Consider the following 20,550-nt stretch of genomic DNA (forward strand, 5'->3'; position numbering starts at 1 on the left):
TGGCAGATGGAACTGGGCCGGATGTGACCTGGCCTTGCTCGGTAGCAACTCATATAGGGACAGGGGTTAGGGCCAACTAGGCCTCTCAGAGCCAGGAGACTTTGCCTTTTGGGGCTTGGGCTCCCTCCTGCCCAAAATGTCACCCTGGGCAGTTTTCACAAGTGTCCTGTGTCAACAGAGAAACCCAGGAGGAAAGAATCAGGCAGGACCAATAGGGATGGTACCACAAGCCACAGGAGGGTCTGGCCAGGTGTTGGGGGGCTGCTGTTGGGGTCATCTGGAATAACCAAAGCACTCAGATGATCCAGAGCTCCTTAAACCCTGTGTCCTCAAATACAGATGCCTGCCCCCCGAGTCAGAGCTGCAACCACCATGAGAGTTTGGTGAAGGGGGTCTTCAGCCCTGTGGTTCTGGCTACTAGGCTGAGTATGGAGTTGGTTCCCAGATCAGGTAAAGGTGACAGTGACAAGTCTAGTTGATGTCTGTGGAGTGTCTATTCCTGAGCATAGGTGATCTGCACCTGCCTGGATGTAGCCCCAGGTCAACACCCTCCCCAGGGTTCCAGAATTCACTATTAAGCACATATTTACAGATGTCTGCTTTGTGTCAGGTGAGGTCCCAGGAGTGGAGACCCAGCCAGGGGCATCTGCTTCTGATGTGGAAGGTGACCTGGGGGTAGGGAGCTCATCAAAAGAGCAGGTCCCAAACCTTCATTACTGCCCCCCAGGACCCAGGGTGACAGAGCCTAGCAGAGTCTCAGTCCTCAGCATCTCCTGCTAATGTGCCCAGCATCTCCATCAGGAGTTGAAAGCCCCCAGCCCTGACTGAGGGACCCTCAGCTGCCCCCCAGACTCCTCTCCCTACACTGACCAGCTCTCATTTGGCCCTGGCCAGGAAGTTTGTAATTTTGACTGATTTTAGGGCTAGAATCAGCCTCCCTCAGTGGGTCCCCACTGAGGAGCTGGGCAGGGGGATACCCAGAGGATGGGAGGCTTGAGGAGGAGGGCAAGGGTGAAAGGTTACCGAGCTGCCATCTAGCAGCTGTTCTTATGTGCCACCAGTTAGCATCATATGACCCTGCAGGCAAGGGTTAGTGTCTCTGTAAACTGCAAGCACCATGGGTGTCTAGGAAAGGATCCAAGAAACTTCTTGGGAGAAGCAAATGGAGCCCCCTGAGCCTCCTTGCTCTTGGACCCCAGCCCCTTTGCCCACAGAAAGTCCAAGCTGCAGCCAGGCTCTTGGGAACTGGACCCTTGAGCCCCTGCTGGGTACAGCCCTGAGGGAAGAAAGAACCCCAACAATCGGGAGCCCCAAGGCAAACAGGAGAGGAGGCAAGGCCACATTCCTGAGCCCCTTCTCCCTTGGGAGATTGAGAGCCGCAGGTTATCTCTGGAGGATATTTGCTGACCTGACCCATGGTTTCCAGACTGGACTCTTAAAGATATCGCCAGGGACCTTACTTATTGCCACCTCTGCATGCCACCACAGTGTTATTTGCTTACTGTTTTTATTTAAATAGATTTTGTGACAATTCACTTTTTTGCTTAGCCCTGTCTGTGAATTCACGGGTCTGATGTGCTAGTTAGATTTTCTTCTAAACCATTAAAATAAGCACCTAACTATTTTTAAAATGTTAATTTTTTTTTAATGTTCACATGCACACTACCTTGATTTCCTACAAGTATCCCCAGTGGCTCCATCTGATTGAGGGACCCACTTCCTGGCAGAAAGCAAGACCCACCCAAGCCTGATGTCCCTTGGGCCCCTGACCTCACCCCATATTGCACCAGGAGCCCCCACCAGCAAGCTGTGCCTGCTGATCCCAGGGAGCAGTGGCCCTGGGCCTCCCTTCCTCCCCTGGAGCACTGTGCCAGAAGACCCCTTCCAGCTGCTGCCCTCTGGGCTTGGGCCTTTTTGCTCTGGGCTCAGAAAAGAAACTCAGGTCCCCAAGCAGCCCCAGATCCTGGTACTGAGCCTCACAAACAGCTAACAACAGTGACAATGACAATTGTCCTTAGGTACTCACCATGTCGTGGGAGCTTCCTGCAGGTTACCTAATTCATCTTTGCAGTGATCCACAGTTGCTAATTTCGTCCATTTCATAGATGAGCAGACAGGCTTACGTGGCTGAATGACCTGTACAAGGACATACAGCCAGTACAGTGGCAGGAGAGGGTCGTCCTGCATTTCCTGGGACCTGGAGCCCAGCCTGCTCTCACAGGCTGGGGGGCTTTGTGCCTGAGGTGTAGGTGCTGAGAAAGGCCATTGGTGTGGGGTCATTGGAGCCCAGAGGTCTGGGCAAGGCCTGGGCCCCAGAGGCCAGATTAGAGTTTCTGGGCATGAGGATGCTATTAGGCTGGCACCCGGAAGGACCAGAGCCAGGAGGGAGGGCCCTGACAGCTAATTAGAAACTAGGACAGTGCAGGAGGGCACCAGGAAGGGGCTGGAGCTGTGTGGGCTGTTTATGCCTAAGGCCCAGGTGCCTATGGGACGTGGGAGAAGGCGACCAATTTTCACCCTCCAGCTCCTGTGTCTGGATGATGGGAGACAGCCATACCTCAGAGATCTTTTTGCCTGGACCCAAAACAGAGAGGGGCCAAGACTGGCACAGTGTAGGGCCTAGAGCCAGACCAACCCCTCAGCTCACAGCCCCACTTTGCCTTTTTCTGGGCTGCGTAACTTTCAGCTGATTACTCAACCTCTCTGTGCTTCAGCTTCCTCATCTGTAGCCTCTAGGAGTGGCTGGAAGGTTAATTGAGTTAATCCATAGAGTGCTCATAGCGGTCCTGGCACACGGAAAGAGCTCAATTCCTGTCGTCGTCGTTCTAGCAAAGGGCAGAATCTGCACGTGGGAGAGCAGGGCCCAAAGTGAATCATTCTGAGCAAATACTCACTGCTTGGAGCAGGGCCTCTCTCCAGATGAGGAAAAGCAGGCCTTGGCGGGGCACACTTTGGTGCTGAGATCGCACCGCTGTTCCCCAGCTCCTTTGTCCACTTGTCACGCATCCTGTGTGTCCTCGTCAGTTCTGCCCTGCACCAGGCAGGCTCTAGAGTGAGGGGCAGGAAGCAAACAGACCTTCGCAGGCACCGTGGAGACAGGCTTGAGGAGGGGAGAATGGCAATGCCCCGCCTTGCTGGAACCTGAGCTCAGGGTTCGAGCCTTTGGGTGATGACACATTGGGACAGGTTTTCCTCTGGACCAGGTCCCTGCCTGTTGAGGACAGAGGGCAGCTCTGGGAAGGCCCAGGGTGAACAATGGGTGTGTTTCATCTTGAATCCTCCCCCATGTGACACCTTTCAGGGACTCCTGTCCAGGAACTCAGCTGGGCAAATCCCTACTGCTGCCCTCCTCGATCTCCCTCTGGCAGAAGGAAACAGATCAGGCAGGCAGCTGGGAGTGGAGGAAGGTCAGGGTGCTGCCCAGAGGCCCCTGATGCTCACCCAGGGGCTGGTGGCCTTCAGGGCCCAAAGTACCCCCTCCCTGCCTCCTGGTCACCCACCTGGTCCTCCCCACAGGTCATCCTGTGGGCAGCCCTAGGGTCCTTGGCTGTGGGTCCCTCCCTGAGGGCTTGCACAGCGGCATATGGCTGGACAGTGTGAAGGTGGGTGTGTCCTAGCTACCACCAGTTCCTCATGGCTTCTCTGTCCCTGCAGTGCGTCTCCATGACAGCATCTCCGAGGAGGGTTTCCACTACCTGGTCTTCGATCTGTAAGTGCCAGTGCTGAGAACCCTCTCCCACTCCTGGTGCAGGGCTAGGGAGGGGTCCGAAACCTCCCCAGGCCAGGGAGCAGTCCTGTCCCTACTTCTGGCCACCACCTGAGTGCACCTCTGCTGTGGGTCACCTTTTTCCCAGCCACATCTTCCTGGCCTCCTTGGTCTTGCTCTGGTTTTATTGAGTCCCTTGGGGTTGGGACTGACCTGTGACCCCTCCTCCCCACAGGCCAGAGGGGTAGGGGAGGGAAGGGAGGACTGCAGAGTGCAGCCAGAGGTTCAGTCACTTCCCTTCCCTGTGTGCCCTTGTCAAGCTGGACTGTGGTGGCACCATTGCCTGGCGTGAGCATGTGTATTTTGAGTGTGGGTAAAAGCATGTACATGTGTGCACTTGTGCTTATGTGTGAATGTGTGTGCACGTGTGGGTATCTGAGCGTGTGTGAGTGTATGTGTGCAGTATATATGCGTGTGTGTGTGCCTTGTATGAACATGTGTGGCTATGGTTTGTGGGGGTACATGCATATATGCCTGTGCGTATTTGCACGAGTGTGTGTGCGCTCACAAGCGTGCACATGCAGTAACTGAGCGAGGAAGGCGTCTGGGGCCAGTGCCTCCTCTCACTTCCTGCCAGATTTAGAAGCGATGATCTCATCTCCCTCACTCTTGACAGCTCTGGCTAAGCAGCACTATATTTAGCTGTCCGTGAATCAGGGCTGTTGTGGGACCCTGCGCTGGGTGGGGGCCCACGGGTCTTGGCCTACCTCTGTGGCCTCCAGGAAGGCACACAGCCAGGGAAGCCTGGCTGTGGTGCCATTGCCATGGTTACCCCATGCCCTCCCGCAGCAGCTCTTGAGCAGCAGGCTCAGTGGTGACAGGAGGCACTTTTGTATGGACCGCCCTCTCAGTTCTTCCTTCCTCAAGTGACAGATGCCCAGGCTGTGGGGTGTGCAGACCTGAGAGGACTCCATTCACATGGAGTCCTCTGGTCAAGAGAGGCAAGGCTGTCCCTTTAGGGGGTTCTTGGATGCCCCATGTGTCCCATAAGGCCTCATATTGTCAGCCAGGTGACTAAGGCTGGCCCAAGCACAGCCACTGCTGTCTGGCTGAGGTTATGCCCTCCTTAGGGGGCAGACTCACCATTGCTCTTGTGTCCACCAGAGGCACCTACATCAGATTCTTTTCCCAGGAAAGGGAGAAACCCCTGGACTGAGGGTGGCCCTGTCCAGGGCTCCTGGTGGCAACAGATGGCTGCATGTGTTCCAGGAACTAAGAAGGAAAGAGAACAGTGTGTGTGTGTGTGTGTGTGTGTGTGTGTGTGTGTATGACTTGTCTCTCGGGGCTGGCTTTGCTCGGAGCTGATTCAGCACTCACCAGGAGGTGTAGGGAAAGCCTCTGAGGGTAGTGAGTCCTGGGGTCCTGCACATCTTCCTCCCAAACCTTTGTGTCTGACGGGGCAGCAGATTCTGGAATGGGCTGGCCTCGCTTTCAGGAGGCCCAGAGGTCCCTTAGCAGTTGAGAGGCTCTGTGGATTTGGGGACATTGACAGGTGTCCACGCTCCCCATGCTTAGAAATGTCACAGGACTCAGGGAACAGGCCTGGGAATGGAAGGACTTCCACACACCTGCACACCTGGAGGAAGGAGGCTCTCATGTGGGCCATGACTTCCCTTAGTTGTATGCCCCCATGGCCTGTGGAGAGGTGATTCAGATGCAGAAACTCCCAGACATATCCCCTTCTTGGGCAGCACTGTGCCAATATGCCCCCATCAACAAACATGGCAGGGACAAAATCCTGCCCTGAGGCTCTGGACCAGACGATGGCCCTAGCCAGGAAGTCCCAGGTGCCCATTGGTCTGAACTACAGTTGGCTAAACACACAGGGCGCCCCAGAAGGTCTGGTCTGGCCCCAGGTGAGGTACCTCTCAGGAGGCTACTGTAAGCTATGACCCTGGACCTAGACCTGGTAGCCTTTTGCTGTTGTTCTTTGCCTGGACTCAGGGCCTTTGGGCCTGATGAGTAAGCTGATGAACCAAGACCTACACAGTCAATCACACAACCTGGTCTACATTTGGGATGTGATCCTCCTGCTCCACACACATGTGTGCACATGTGCATTTCACCCTCATGTTGGAATTTCCACTTAATTTAGGGCTGGGCTCCCTGATAGAGGGGTTGGGTGGCTTGTGGAGCCCAGTCTGAGTCTCCTAGGCCCAGAGCTGCTGCTCAAGTATTGTCACCCCCGTGGGTAGCACTGCTCAGAGCTAAGGCTCCTCCAGAGACAAAGTGGAACCTTAAAAGCTCCTCACTCCAGGTGTTGCTGGGGGCTCCTGCAGGGTCCTCAGGGCATGTTTAGCCTGGAGCAGGGACATGCTAACATGCAGCACATCCTCATTTAAGTTTTTCTCCAACTCCAAGACACAGTACCCATCCATGCCAGGGTCATTTTTAAACAATCCCTACTCCCTGGGTCACCCCTGCCATGAACTGGGCCAGTGCTGAGTGCTGGACACAAAAATGAGGAAGACCCAAACCTCACTGGAAAAAATGGGAAACTAAACAGAGACAGCACAGCTAGAGCAGGAAGGAGCCTGGGAAGAGGACCACAGGCTTTCCCCACTCCTCAGGGAGGGCCTGACCTCAGAGAGCCATTGGGTGGTGTCTTCTGGCAGACTTAGAACCCTCAGTTTGGGGAGAGACAAGGGCAGACCCAGGGCCTCTGTCCTACCTGCTGGTGTGCATCCACACCTCTCCACCTTACCAGACCCCAAGGACTCCCAGAAGCCCAAACCCTTTCTACATTCTCAGAAGCCCTCCATTCAGCCCTGCCCCGAAGCCCATCTTGACTATATTCTGATAGGGACACAGGGCATGAGGTTGTGCCAGCAGAGACCACCCCAGCACCTGTCACAATCAACTCTCTTCCCTAAAGATGGGTCTTAGAACTAAGACAGTGGCCCATCAGGGAAGCCAGATCCAGGCACCGGATCTTCTGGCCCTTTCACTCCTGGGGGTAGGGGAGCACATATCTGGCCCTGGGGTACTTGAGGATAACAATCCAGATGCCTGACTCAAACCTCTATGCTGCCCACTCTGGGGAAATCACGTAGCTCTCTGGAACTCGGTTTTCTTGTCCATTAATGGAATATAATAGTGCCAATGGCTTGGAATGGTTGTGAAGACAGAAAGGTTAAGTATCATTATGTATGAGTGAGTAAGTAATTGGTAAGCTGTCAGATCTAGGTGACGATGGTGCTAGTATGGTGATGGTGGTGGTGAATGTTGGTGGTGAAAGAGATTGTGACGGTGGTGGTGGTATTGATGGAGAAGGTGGTGATGGTGATGATGGAAGTGGTGATGGTGATGATGGAGGTGGTAGTGAGGTAGTGGTGGCAGTGGTGATGGTGGTGATAGTAGTAGAGAAAGTGATGAAAGCAACAGTATTTCCAGAATCTGACCTCCATGTGCTTTTCCCACAGGGTCACTGGTGGGGAGCTCTTTGAAGACATTGTGGCAAGAGAGTACTACAGTGAGGCTGACGCCAGGTGGGTGCCAAGCCTCACACCATCTTCCCCCTTGCCCATCCCTCACTCAACCCCACTCCTGCCTCTCCTGTAACCCCTGTATATTCCATGCATCATTGTCCCTTCCATATTCCTAGCAGAAGGCAGCTGAGTGGAAGTGTCACTTGGCCCACTGGCCCTACTGGGAGCTTTCTGACCAAGGAAGGAGGGGGCCATCTTGTGTCTTTGACCAGCACAGAGGTGCTGCCTGTGGGAATGTCTTGGTCCTGCTGCACTGTGAGGGATGCTTTTCTTAGGGTGGCTGGTAGAGGAGGAGCAGCAGCTAGAGGGTGGTCATAGGCACCCTCCTGCCCTTTGGGTGTGGAGGGCCATGGCAGTAATCTCTTGCCTAACCTTCCTCACAGAGATAAGCAGTTTCCAAATGCTCTTCCCCAGAAGGCAGGCCAGGAATCCCCTTCCATAGTGTCCTCACAATGCCATCTCTGGCTCCAACCAGCTTGTGCATAAAGCCAAGGAAAGTCAACAGCCTATCCTGGTACAGCTGCTGGGATAGCTACCACTATCTGTCCTCTTGGGTCCCTGCACTCTTGCCTACCACACCCAGGACAGTGGGAGGAGGCCAGAGCACACTCAAAACTTCTGTACCCAGTGTGCCATTCAAGGGCTTACCCCTGGGCCCTTGGGCTCCTGGTGTGGGGGTGGGATAGAGGAGCGTGGATTCTATACATGGATTCTATACACTGGGCTTCCTTGTGGACCCTAGACAGCTCTTCCCTTGGAGTCAGCCCTCACTAGAGCAATGAAGCTAGACAATAATCCCAGAGATGGCCAATTGTAACATGGCTGCTGGGGACCAGATTGAGGGATGCATAATGTCAGCTGGAGAGATGATGACTCCTGTCCCAGGAAGGGTCAGCCATTTGTGGGCTGCTTTGGCCCAGGTCAAGTGATACACTGATCCTTGAGAGTGTATCTCAACTCAGGGAGAGCTGAGGGTGGTCACTTCCTGCCTTCCAGGTTCTGTCCAACCTGCTTTGCCACAGAGATATGCATTTTACAAGAAAAAAGGCTACAGTGGTTCTCTCCAGGTGGTGGAGTTATGGATGATTAAAATTTTTTTCTTGTCTATTTTAAAACTCTTCTTTATTGAAAATGTATTGCATTTCTAATGAAGAAAAAAAGGAATATTTTTTTAAAGTAGCTTCTTGTGGCTTGTCTCTATACCAGCAGGCAGCCTTCCCCTTCGCAACAAGTCCCTTTGGGAAGGTGTGAGCATTCCAGCTTGTCTTGGCCACTCAGGCCTCCCCATAGAGCCAGGCAAGCAAAGGCCGTAGGCCAGATCAGGGAGAGGACAAGTTGGGACAGGCAGGCCTGTGACCCTTCCTGTTGCCCGCAGATCCTGAGAGGCTAAGCTCACTAGCTTCTTTCTAAGGCTTCTTCAGGAAGGACTTTATATTTTACAAAACAGCCTGGAAGTGGCCTGTCCCTCAGAGTGGAGAGAGATGAGGTTTTTCTTTATATTCTACTTAGAAGCAGAAAGTGGAACAAAATCCCCTCCGGCTGCTCTGTCATGCCGAGTGGAAAATGTCTCAGAACTGGGCTGCATGCTGGTGAACGGACCCAAGTGTCCCCACTGACCCTCCAAATGCCTGCTGGGGCAAGAGGGGCCCTGGGTGGGCCACATGCTCTGATTGACCCATAGATACCAGGCAAGGTAGCGGGCATCATCTGGCCATATGGAGCCTTCCATATACATAACGGACTCTGAGGCCCTACTGCGCAGTACCTGGACTGATCATGCCATGGCCATTGCCCCAGGGTCTGGTGTCCTCATGCCCACCCCCTGGCACCCTCTCACTAATGGTGCCACCTATAGCCTAGCTCGCCTCTCACATTGTCTTCACCTGCCCTCACCCTGTGCCCCACCCTCTCTGACGCTCCTTCCCCTGTATCATCGTCTTCTAGCCCCGGCTCCCTCCACCCCTACAGACCCTTCTGCTCCCTGTATACTGTGGTTGTCCCTGTGGGACCTGTCATCCTCTAGCCTGGAGAGCTGTTGAGGGCTTCACAGTGCCAACCCCCTTCCAAATGACCTACCCACCAGAGTGGAGGCCAGGGGGTAGAGGGCTCACTGTGTGCTGCCCTCACCACACCAGGTGGCCTGTCCTTCCAGAGCACTAGCCACTCTGCCGGTTGCACTGGGGCCCTCAGCCTCTGCTCCCTGGACCCCTACACTTAGTCTCTCTCACAGACACACAGCGCCCCCTGGTGACCCTGGAGGACCTGACCTGAGGCAGAAAGTCTGCCGCCTGAATCATAGCCTTCTTGCTGCAGGCCAGGAGAACTGCTCAGGACAAGTGGCCTCAGATAGGTTTTAGGAGGGTAGAGGCTGGAACTTTCTGGGTGCTTGAACTGTTCTGGTCCCAGGAACCTTCTTCACACTGCAGAATTGGGGAAAGAAGAGCCCTGTGACCCTCTCTAGGCCCCACCCTGCCTACTCTGATGGTAGAGGTCCCCCCCTCTCCCCAGGGGACCCCTAGTCAAGGATACTGGGTGTTTGGAGGCCCCCAAACCTGGCCCAGAAGAGGTGGGACTCTTCCACCACACACCCCTCGTTTCCTCTCACAAACTGCCTCCTTGAGGTTGGAGGCTCCAGTGGAGTATGCTCAGTGGCCAGACTGAGGAGGGTTGGGCAGCCTGAGTCTGTGGGGCGGGGTGCAAGGACCCTGGCAGTTATTTTGGAGACTGAGTTATCGGGGAGGGAGAGGGCACAAGGGAGCTCCCTGGAGACTTTCCTCCTGGGCTTGCCCTGCTGGTTTGACCAACTCCTGTGCCTATAGGGCAGCCTCTCAGCAACCTCAGCCTCCCTCTTTTTCTTTCCTGAGCCTGTGTTCTGCACTGAGGAGGAGGAGGAGAAGGCACTGCTGGGAATCAGCCTCCTGGTTGGCTCTTGGTGTTTCTGCCTCAGGCTACTATTTGCCTAGGTTCAGGCTTAGTAGGGTCAGCTTGGTCAACACGAACTTTGGGAAAGTATATTGGGAACGGGAATGTTTGCCCTGAAAGTCACGTCTGTGCACCTGGCCCTGCCTCCTAGGCAGACCTGGGCCCAAAGAGGAAGGCAGGGCGAGGGCCAGGGTATCTGACCCTGGTAGTGGGGAAGGAACCCAGAGGCCCCTTCTGGCTAGCATCTCCTCTCCACTTGGTTTCCTGCATCTGCCTCACTCCCCTCAGGCTGGGAGCTGCACTCCAGTACCACCCAGCACTGCCGTTCTCCCTGTGCCTCCTCTCCCTGCTTCCCTCCCCTGCCTATCCCCAGGGCCACTTGCACTGACCCACCTGCTCTTTGCCACAGTCACTGCATCCAGCAGATCCTGGAGGCCGTTCTCCATTGTCACCAAATGGGGGTTGTCCACAGAGACCTCAAGGTGAGTTCCTGTCTCACTGTGTGTCAGGTGTGTATGATCCACACCTGCATGCTGTGTAAAAGGTATGAGGGGCTGGGCAGTGTGGAGTGAGGGGGATGCGGGCTGTGGGCAGGCATGTCTGCATACCGTGTATTTGTGTGGAGGAGTGTGTGTATGTGTACTTGTTCATGGAGGTGTGTGCACATGCCTGTGTGTAGAAGTATGTGATATGTATGTACATATCGGTGTGTGCATGTTTGTGGGCACACAGGTGAGAGTGTGCTTGTGTGTGCATGCATTGAGGGCTGTGCATGTTTATTTGTGTGTGTACATGTGTCCACTTGGATGTGTGTATTGTATGTGTACATGGAGGCATGTGTACACACCTGTCACACATGTTTATGTGTGTGCATATAGTGTGTGCATGCATATAAATGCACGCGTGTATGTGTGTACATGTGTGAGTGTATTCACGTGATTGTGTGCACAAGTGGTCATGTGTATGCATGTGTGTGAATGTACACCGTATGTGCTGTGTGCATGTGTGTACACGTGTGAGATGTGCCTGCACACATCTGGCTCGATGCCTTCAGGGTTGGAAGGGGCAGCCTTTAGGAATACGCCTAGCATCAAATGTATACACTTTCTGGTTTTCCATCAAGATGCAGCTTTGGCAGGTGGGGACACAGGGGACAGAAGGCTGATGCTGCTGGGGGCAGGGTGGTGAAAGCCAGTCTCACCTGGCCCTGCCAGTTCCTCTCAGCTCTCACTCCAACTCTCTGCTGCCCAGAGCTGAGCTGTGGGCTTCAGGCTCTGTTCAAAAGAAGGTTTCTCATCCCCAGGACACGGGGTGGCTGTGGCATCCCAGAAGCCACCGGCACTTCTTCTCCCTCCTCCCTTTTTTTCCTTCCCTCCTTTTCCAAATCTTGGTTCAACCAGTTGTTACTTTCTGAAGGTAGTATGGACCCCTGAGCCTTGCCCCGGTGTATTTAAGACCAGCCTTCCCATGGCTGTTGGTGCTGAGTAGGGGTCACATCTTTCCTAGGCTGAATAGGCTGAATGAGAGGTCATACCTTCCTTAGACTGTGGCTATGGGAGTCCGGTCTTCACAGTTGCTCTGAGGAGGGTGTCACAGGAAGACCAGACCTGGGATTCCCTCCTTGTCCCCTCACATGTCTTGGCCTCCCCATGGTCTTATCTGAACTGCCCTCACTCAGGGTCCCTAGGAGGATGGGGCCCAGATTCTCCCCTAGGAAGGCCATGTGTTAGTGCCAGCACCCAGAGGAGGTAACACTTTGTTCCCAGGCCCCGTGATTTATCTGGTTAACTTTGAGGTCAAGGCATAGAAGTGCAGGTGGGTGCTCCCTCACCTCTTAATTTGGGAAACAAATAGAATTCTTGCTGTGGCCTCCACCTCTTGTTGTGGTGGCAGAACAACCCTTCTTTCTCGGGGAGAAATCCTACTGTCTTGACTGAGATGGCCCCCAAATGGCACCATGGTAGGTTTGCTCCCATCCCATGAGAGTTGGTGGTGACAGAGAGCAGAAGGCTGTCGGTGCCATCTTGAGCTGTGAAGGAACCAGAGTGGAGTCCAGAGGTGGAGGAATGCTATGCAGCCCAGCTGGGCCATCCCTGCCCCCCTCTTCTTTCAGATTCTCCATGTGGAAGTATGGCTTGGGGCCCCTGCCCTGCTTAGGTTGGCAAAATCAAGATGGGCAGTGGTGTCTGGTAGGCAACCAGTGGGTAGGGCCCTTGTGCTCCCTCCTGTTACCAGAGAGATATGGAGTTCCACCTGGGGACAGAGTCCCCCCAAGAGGGCATGAGGCCTCATCCCTGGCTGCTATGCAGCCCATAGTTGAAACCTCAGGAAGCTCTGGTCTGGAGCACAAATATTTTCACACAGGACTGGTACATTTCATTGATTGCAAAGGCCACTTTTTCACCTATGAAAATCTCTGAGGTTGACAGCCAGTGTTAAAAGTAGGCCGCGAGGCAGTGTGTTGTCTTTTGGGTGGATCATTAGCAGCAGTGTAACCTATGCAGGCTGCGCAGTTAGTTTCAGGATGGAGGGAGACTGCAGGGCTGCCAGGGGACCTGAGTACCCAGCAGGCCCCAGTGGTCAAGGATCAGAATGGACAGGCTTTGAGCACCACCAATAGCCAGAACCCTGCTGGAATTGGAAGCTGGACAGGAAGGTCAGGGAATGTTGAAGCCCAGGGACCCCTCAGGCCTTTGGTACCAGGTGTCCAAAGAATGAGAGCAGCCTCCTTGGCTGCTTCTTCAAGACAAGGAACAGATGTCTGTTCAGTGTGAGCAAGGGTGCTGCTCCCTGAGGGGGGTCCAAAGAGCCTTTTCCCACCTGTGGGAGTGGACGGGAAGGTTTTCGGGCAGGGGCCTCCTTTCTGCCCTGCTGACCAGAGCCAAGTGGGAATTGGTGGTCAGGCTATGCCTAGCAGGTGGATGTCCTCTGCTGTCCTGGGCACTTTGGCTCTTGAGTGTTTCTCCACGCCATTTGAGGGCCACTGTCCAAGTAGGAAGAACTTCCTGAGCTTTACAGGACACCTTCCCCTGAGCCCTGCTGCCACCTGCCAACTTATACACTGGGTCAAAAATGGGGAAGGGAGGGAGGTCCAGTTGAAACCTCTCTGCCACTGGGAGTCCCGGGCCATGGGAGCCTCCAAAGCTCCTGTGTGACCTGCCCCTGAGCTGTAGGGACCATCACAGTTGCTTGTGAGGATGGGCTGGAGATTTTGGCCTGAGAGGCCCCCTCAGACTTCTGCTCTGGGGTGCAGGGGAGCTACACTCTTCCTGAAGGCTAACTTTCCTCTGACAGGCTGGGGCTGCTGTCTTTGTCCTCAGGTAGTCAGATTAGAGGGTACAGGACTGAACTCAGCTGTGCCCTGGGAATTCCATGTGTGGAAGGGTCAGACCTGCACCCCTCTCCTGCAAGCTGCTGTCATCTCTCTTTTGTCCCATATCCCTCCTGTGACTCCTTCGGGTATAAACATGGTGACTTCGCGGCCACCTCTCTATAGCCTGAGAACCTGCTCCTGGCCAGCAAGTGCAAGGGGGCTGCAGTGAAGTTGGCGGACTTCGGCCTGGCCATCGAGGTGCAAGGGGACCAGCAGGCATGGTTTGGTGAGTGCACAGGGGGAGGGCAGGAGGTGTTGGAGGCCCCTCACAGCTCCTCATGGCCCCTTCTGCTTCAATAGGTTTTGCTGGCACACCGGGCTACCTGTCCCCTGAGGTCCTTCGGAAGGAGGCATATGGCAAGCCTGTGGACATCTGGGCGTGTGGTGAGACCCATGTGGGGTGGGTGGGTCAGAGGGTGTGGTGGGGTGCTCCAGGGCATTTCTAAGTCGCCATGTCTATTCTGGAACCTGAAGATGGCTGACTTGCTAGTCCTGGACCAGGTTCATGTGTCATACCTGCCTTTGGGCTGCCTTGGCAGGGGTCTGATCCACAGACTAGAATTACTAACATGACCCAGGGCCCGTCACCTGTGTCCACCTGCACTCAGCAAAGGTCTGGGCCCAGAGCCAAGTGGACAGCCTGAGTGAAGGGCTCAGGGACACTCAGACCACCTGGTGGGGCTGCTCCTAGGGCAGGTGTTTCCTCTTGCAGGTGGTGTTGAAGTAGAGGGGGCTAGCCTGGGCTCCATGGTGAAGTATGGTGGGCATAGGGCTGGGAATAGGATTTATATATGCCATTCTTCCCATGTGCCTGGTGCCTGTTGGGGTGGGATAAAAGAATGCTGAGGACCCCAGTGCCCTCCCAGGGCTGTGCTGCTCATGTCCCCATCCATAGGAGTGATCCTGTATATCCTGCTGGTGGGCTACCCGCCTTTCTGGGATGAGGACCAGCATAAGCTGTACCAGCAGATCAAGGCTGGGGCCTATGACGTGAGTGTGCACCAGGGGGTGGGGGTGAAGCCTCCTGTGGCCCACCCTCTATCTTGCCCTCCTCAACTCTGTCCCTGCATGGGGGGAGGGGGTTTCAGCCTCGGCCTGTGCATTATTTCTTTGCTTCTGCAGTTCCCATCCCCCGAGTGGGACACTGTCACTCCTGAAGCCAAAAACCTCATCAACCAGATGTTGACAATTAACCCTGCCAAGCGCATCACAGCCCATGAAGCCCTGAAGCATCCATGGGTCTGTGTAAGTCGTCCTTGGTGCCCGCTTGTGGAATGGATCTCCTGGGGGAGGTCTCAAGGGCCCCAGGAGGGCACTGGGGTTCTGTCCCTGTGCTGACAATTCCCTGGGTGTTCCTCATGGCCTCTGGCTTGGGACATGCTGAGTGGTTTTCGAGGACAGGGCTTGGATGGCATTGAGCTTCCTCTTGACTTCGGTACTGTCTATGAGAGGCAAGGCTTGAAGTCACAGGTGGGTGGATACAGCAGGTGGGGACAGTTGTTCTCTTGATGCAGTGGTGGCTGGTACCTCTCAGCACCTAGGAGCCCTGGGATGCCATAAGCCCTGCTGCCCTGGGCCTTTCCCCTGACACTCTGGGGTCTGCCCCACCGGGACAAGGCCGATGCCTCTGGTGCTTTTTGCCACTCTGTGATCACCCCTCTCCCTGCAGCAACGTTCCACAGTGGCCTCCATGATGCACAGACAGGAGACCGTGGAGTGTTTGAAGAAGTTCAATGCCAGGAGGAAGCTCAAGGTGAGGCACTACCATTTAGCCCACAGAACCATCACACGTCCTTGTGTTCCCACGGGCCCTTGCTGGGGGTGATATCGGCAGATCCAGCCAAAGGACAAAGCAGGGTCACAACTGCCCCCAAGACTGTGCTTGTTGGCAAGTCCCAGACCAAATGAATCTGGGCCCTGGGAACAGCCCAAAGCCCCCTGGGGCCATGAGTATGGGCTTGGCCCCAGACACGGAGCTGGCCCCTTCTAGTTGACCCTGTTGCCTTGAGCAGTCCTGGAGGGGTGTCCTGAGGACCTTCTGCAGGTTCCACACCTGGGAAGAACATGCCTTGGTCCCAAGCAGGTTTGGTAAGGAGACCAGATTTGAATGCTGGTCTTGGTGGACAGGGCCATGGGAGTGGAAGGTGGGCCATGGGAGTGGAAGGTGGTCCCTGGAAGGTGACCAGAAGATCCTGATGATGATTTGTCTGGTCAGGCCAGCCATCTCCCCAGGTCCTCAGTGCTGAGGGCAAGGCCAGGCCTGGACCTGGGGAATGTCGTTTAACTATAATTCTCCTAAAAGCCTAAGTCGGTCACTACCACGCTGGGCCTGTGAGGAAAGAAGGGGTGGAGGAAGACCCAGAGGGCTGCCCTGGTGACAGTGATTCTGGCAACCCCTGAGTCTTAGGAGGGTCTTGAGGCGCCTAGAAGCCTAGTCGGTCAACAGTATTGGGTTCCCAGGTATGTTTTGATTTGGATACAGATAATCTCTTTCAGAGGTACTGGTAGGTTCTTGAAACTCTTGCCTCTCTGGAAGGCTGAGCCTGCAGGCAGGTGGGCAGGGCTCTTCTGACCAGAAGCCAGCAGGTGACACTAACAGAGTGGTCCTGGCTCTGTCTGTGTGTCTCTCCCCAGGGGGCCATCCTCACCACCATGCTGGCCACAAGGAATTTCTCAGGTGAGACATTCTTCTCCAGGGAGGACATGATGCTGCCCTTGACCTGCAGGTTGTAGCAGGAAGCCCCTCCTTGTTCACCAGCACCTCCACCCATCTCCACCAAGCTGGTTGGTGCCCAGCCTCTGCCCTCAGTTTGGGGACCCCTATTGCCCAGCAGGCCTCCTGGGCTCGTTCTTTGGGCAGCTGCCCAGAGTCTGCCATCCCCTGCCCTGTCTCCTTCGTATTGGGTCTGTGTCCCTCACCTGACACCCTAGTGTCTGTGCTGCCCACTACCCAGCCCGCCACGTGTGTCTGTCCAGGCGTCTGTAGGGCAGCTCTGTGGCCTCTTTGTTTTCAGTGCTCTGAGCACCATGTTGTGTGCGGGATGTGGCAGAAGTGGGGGTGGGTAAGCGTGAAGTCAGCGTGTAGAGGGACCTGCCTTCTGGAAGAACTGGCGCCGCCTGCCCTGGTTGTTCAGGGTGGGTGGTGGGGAAATGAAATCTCAAGGGTCTGTTAGAGACCCCCAAGGCCCAGGGTGCCGCAGGCTACCCCAGGGAGTGGTGTTGGCCTCAGCGCCCGGACAGCTGTGCCTTTGGCTTCTCCGTCGTCTGACACTGCGTGTGCGAGCGCCTGTGGTTGTCTCTCGTTGTCCGTTCACATCTGGCACCCTCCCCCTTCCTGTTACTTTGCTGTGATGCTGTACTGCCGGGAATGGGCACACATGGTCACACCAACACTAATGGGACTGTCCTGTCTGCTGTGTGCCCGGCACACGCTGCCGGGCATGAGAAGCCCCATTGGGGTGTTCTAAGGAGAAAGGAGGCAAATGCTTTTCAGTGTCAATCGGCCCAATCTTGTTTTCACTCTCCTGAGAAAGGGATTCTGGAGCCATCTGCTGCCTAAACTTTAACTCTAATCTTCTTCTGCTTCCTTTGTCTCTTCTCTTTCCTTACCTCGCCCCCCACCCCGTCTGTGTTCACCCCCCTCCCCCCCTCGTCTCTAACCTGGTGCTAACAGTGGGCAGACAGACCACCGCTCCGGCCACAATGTCCACCGCGGCCTCCGGCACCACCATGGGGCTGGTGGAACAAGGTAGATGTGTCTTGCCCAGCGTCCACCCGCTCCTGCCCGTCCTTCCTGTTGGCATGCAGCCCCCCCGCTGCACGCAGCCGCTGGCCAGGTTCCCAGAGCTGCCCCAGAGGCTGGCAGGGCCCCCGGGAGCCCCTGCTCCCGCTGTGGTCACAACCCAGGAGGGTCCACCCAAGGGCAGTCCTCACTCGTCTCCTCACCTATAAGAGGAGGGACTGGCTAGGTGTCCCCTGGCCATGCTAAACCCAGGTACATTTGGCCAAGACCCCTGGTCCTGGTGCCTGGGGTCTGGAGACCCCATTCAGAATAACCGTGACCTCATGGGGAGCCACTGAGCTTGCTGCTGGAGGTCTGAGTCCTGGAAGGGGAGCCCTGGGAGCAGGGCTGTGGAGGCAGGGATGCTGACTCGAGGGAGCGGTGGGCCCGTGGTCAGTCCTTCTCTCAAAGCAGGTGGAGCTGGTGGTCTGTACTGCGGAGTTCCCACATGCAGGGATGGATAGGATGGCTTCAGTGCCCTGAAGAGACTCTGAAGGCCTCCTATTGGGTTCTTTTTAGAGATACTTCTCATCTAGTCCCATATCTGTGAGGGAGGAGGCAGCTCTGCTGACCTTCTCAGGGAGGTACAGGTGGATCCTCCTGCCAGGAGCTGGGACATGGACCCCCTGAGGATTAGGGGACCCTGGTACCTCCTCAAAGGCTCCATAGCTGCCATCCAAGCTGAGAGCTAACACATGTTAAGGGTGGCTGCTAAGCATACAGGGTCACCCTGGGTTCTCCCCAAACCAAGCTATAGCGTTCTCCAGCAACAGCTGGGAGTTAAAAGAACCTCCAGCAACAGCTGGGAGTAAAGGGATCACCTTCCCAAGGCCCGGCTCTTCCTGCATGCCCATTTGGCTCTACCTGGTGACCCTCCAGGGCCACAGTGAGGCTATCATTGCCAGAGGGCTCTCCTTATAGAGGAGGCTCAGGCTGTCCTAAAAGGAGTCTGTTCTCCCCATGAGGGCCGAGTGAACAGTCCCAAGTCTCCATTTTATGGCCTTCTAGAAGAACATATGGGAGGGAGGAACTGGGGTTAGGAAAAGATGAAGCTAGTGGCTCCTTAAGAAGCCTGCTGCCCAGGGGACAGTGGCATGAGACAGGCCCCTTTGAGTGACACTCTTCCCAGGACTCCTGCTGCAATGCCCGCCTGCCTGCAAGTGAGCAAGGGCGACGGTGCATGAGGCCGCCTGCATGTGCGGTTCCGCCCTGGGCTCCAAGGGCTACTCTGTCCTGGAGGGTGGTCAGTGCATGTTGATGGAGCCCAGCATGGCTGTCCAGGGTTCCCAGCTAGGGGATGAGGCAAAGGTGGGGCTGCGGGTCCCACCTGCCTGATTAGGTTGGTTCAGCTGTATTCCAGTGATATGCATCAGGAGTCTTTCTTCTCCGTGTTTCTGTCAGACATCCCAGTGTGGCAGAGCACCTCAGCCAGCAGAGAAACCTTTGCTGTAGAGTGTTGTCCTCCAAAGTCCCTCCAACATTGAGCAGATGTGAGAGCAAAGAAGACCATAACTATCAGGCTAGCTATGGGTTGGCTGCAGTTTCTTGGCCTGACCACCCCTGGGAATAGGCAGTTTCCTCCCAGGGGTGGAGAGTCACTGGCCTGTGGAGTCCCCAGGTGAGATTTATGGGATCCCATGACTGCTCTATCCACCTTTGGCTCCTGCTGCACCTAAAGGATGTAGTTAGTCCAGGGCAGATGTGGATATTGAAGAAAGAAGTGGACCAGGAAACCAATGGCCAGGAACTGCATACTCAGGAAGGGCCAGGCTGCGCCTCATGCTGCACTCAAGACATGCACAAGGGCTGATGTGAAACAGGGGTTCACAGGGAGGATGTTGAAATGACATAGGTATAAGCTCAGGGCTCAAGGCTTTCTGGGGCTGGGCCAAAGCCATGGCTCATCCAAGTCCTCAGACTTGGCACATCCACCCCAGCCTCAACTCTGTCCTTTTCCTTCTCGTGGATAACTGTTAACATCTCCAGTAGCGCAGCTTGGAAAGGTGGGTTTTGATAGACTTGTGGACCCATATGGAGCCCTCTTATGACCAAGGACAGTCCTGGGGTCTCTACAGGCCTGCAGATGCTTCCTTTCCTGTGAGAATCATTTGGAGACAAGCAAAGGGGGAAGGTAGGAGGATCCCATGTCTGGCCGACTCTCAGATCAGTATTGTCCTGCACTGTTTCAACTCAGAATCCAGCAGGGAATATGCTGGCTTGGCCAAGGTTGTGTGGCCTGATAGGAGGTAGAGTCAGGCCTGCCTTGTGCAAAACACCCATTGAAACTGCTGCATTTAAAAAGTCACATCCCTAGAGGGATGGAGGTCCCTCTCTTGCTGCTCAGCTTGCCATGACAAGTGTCTTTAAGACTCTTGTCTTCCTCTGTATGCCCCAAGGAGGAACCTGTTCTCCTGCTGTGTCAGCAGCAGGTCACCAGCAGGAAGAGGTCTCCATGCCACAGCCTTAGCAGTGCCAGGCGCAGCTCCATGCCAGGGGCAGATGGGCATTCCATGCTGCCTGCACTGGGTAGATATCTTTAGGGATGAGCTGTGTGTTAGAGATAGGGAAGGAGAGAGGCAGGGTCCACAGACAGGAGTGGGGCTGCCCTGGACCAGGACTAGCCTATCCCTGTGTAATAAGTTTTAAGGAGATATACTCTAGCCCCAGTGAGGGGAGGATTTTCACCGTCTGTGCTCTAGGAAAGAAGTTGGAATTTCTGGTCCTGGGAACCCTTGGCAGGGCTGCCCTAGGGTATCAGGGTAGTCCCTGGAGCTCCATGGGGGGTGGGGGGAGGGTACTCAACCTTGCGGGGATGAACGGCAGAGGACAGGATACAGGAGTCCAGTGTCTGGTTAGCTCCAGGGGAGACCTGCTCTCAAGATCCTGACGTAACCCTGGACTTGGCAGAAGTTTTGTGAGAGTTAACAGATCCACAAGGAGGGAGACCATGAACTAAAACTGTGCCGCCACAGCAGGCTGTGCCTGCCTTTCAGGGTCTTGAGGTTGTATGCAGCTCCCGGGTGGTTGTGACCCTGTGACACCACATGCAGAGCCTGGGAGGGACCAGGCATGGTGATCTGGCTAGAAGGGAGGTGGTCAGCAGGCAACACTGGGGCCCAGGCCTGGTCTCTGAAATGAAATAGGCCACCCAAAGAAGCAAGGGTCAGAACTGCCCTGTGAGATTGTGGGTAGATGCCAAGGTTCCCAGGCTTCTGACTTA

General features: G+C 55.3%; 1 protein-coding gene across 15 annotated transcripts in view; it reads left to right on the plus strand.

The window, feature by feature from the left end:
- Camk2b (calcium/calmodulin dependent protein kinase II beta) overlaps positions 1-20,550 on the plus strand; it is a 96,006-nt gene that overhangs the window by 59,900 nt on the left and 15,556 nt on the right. For 8 of the 15 annotated variants that reach the window (XM_046437796.2, XM_046437807.2, XM_046437799.2 and 5 more), the window contains exons 4-12: positions 3,655-3,709; positions 7,189-7,254; positions 10,586-10,658; positions 13,673-13,775; positions 13,850-13,933; positions 14,445-14,539; positions 14,672-14,794; positions 15,219-15,302; positions 16,184-16,226. In XM_046437796.2, coding sequence (XP_046293752.1) covers positions 3,655-3,709; positions 7,189-7,254; positions 10,586-10,658; positions 13,673-13,775; positions 13,850-13,933; positions 14,445-14,539; positions 14,672-14,794; positions 15,219-15,302; positions 16,184-16,226 — 726 coding nt within the window. Of the gene's footprint in view, positions 1-3,654; positions 3,710-7,188; positions 7,255-10,585; positions 10,659-13,672; positions 13,776-13,849; positions 13,934-14,444; positions 14,540-14,671; positions 14,795-15,218; positions 15,303-16,183; positions 16,227-17,222; positions 17,298-20,550 lie in introns of all 15 variants that reach the window. The other 7 variants (XM_046437791.2, XM_046437802.2, XM_046437803.2 and 4 more) reach the window with 1 other exon arrangement.

The sequence above is a fragment of the Marmota monax genome, unplaced genomic scaffold, assembly GCF_021218885.2.
Source record: "Marmota monax isolate L192 unplaced genomic scaffold, Marmota_monax_Labrador192_F-V1.1 WCK01_AAM20220418_F8-fsc00109, whole genome shotgun sequence".
NCBI classification, from domain to species: Eukaryota; Metazoa; Chordata; class Mammalia; order Rodentia; family Sciuridae; genus Marmota; species Marmota monax.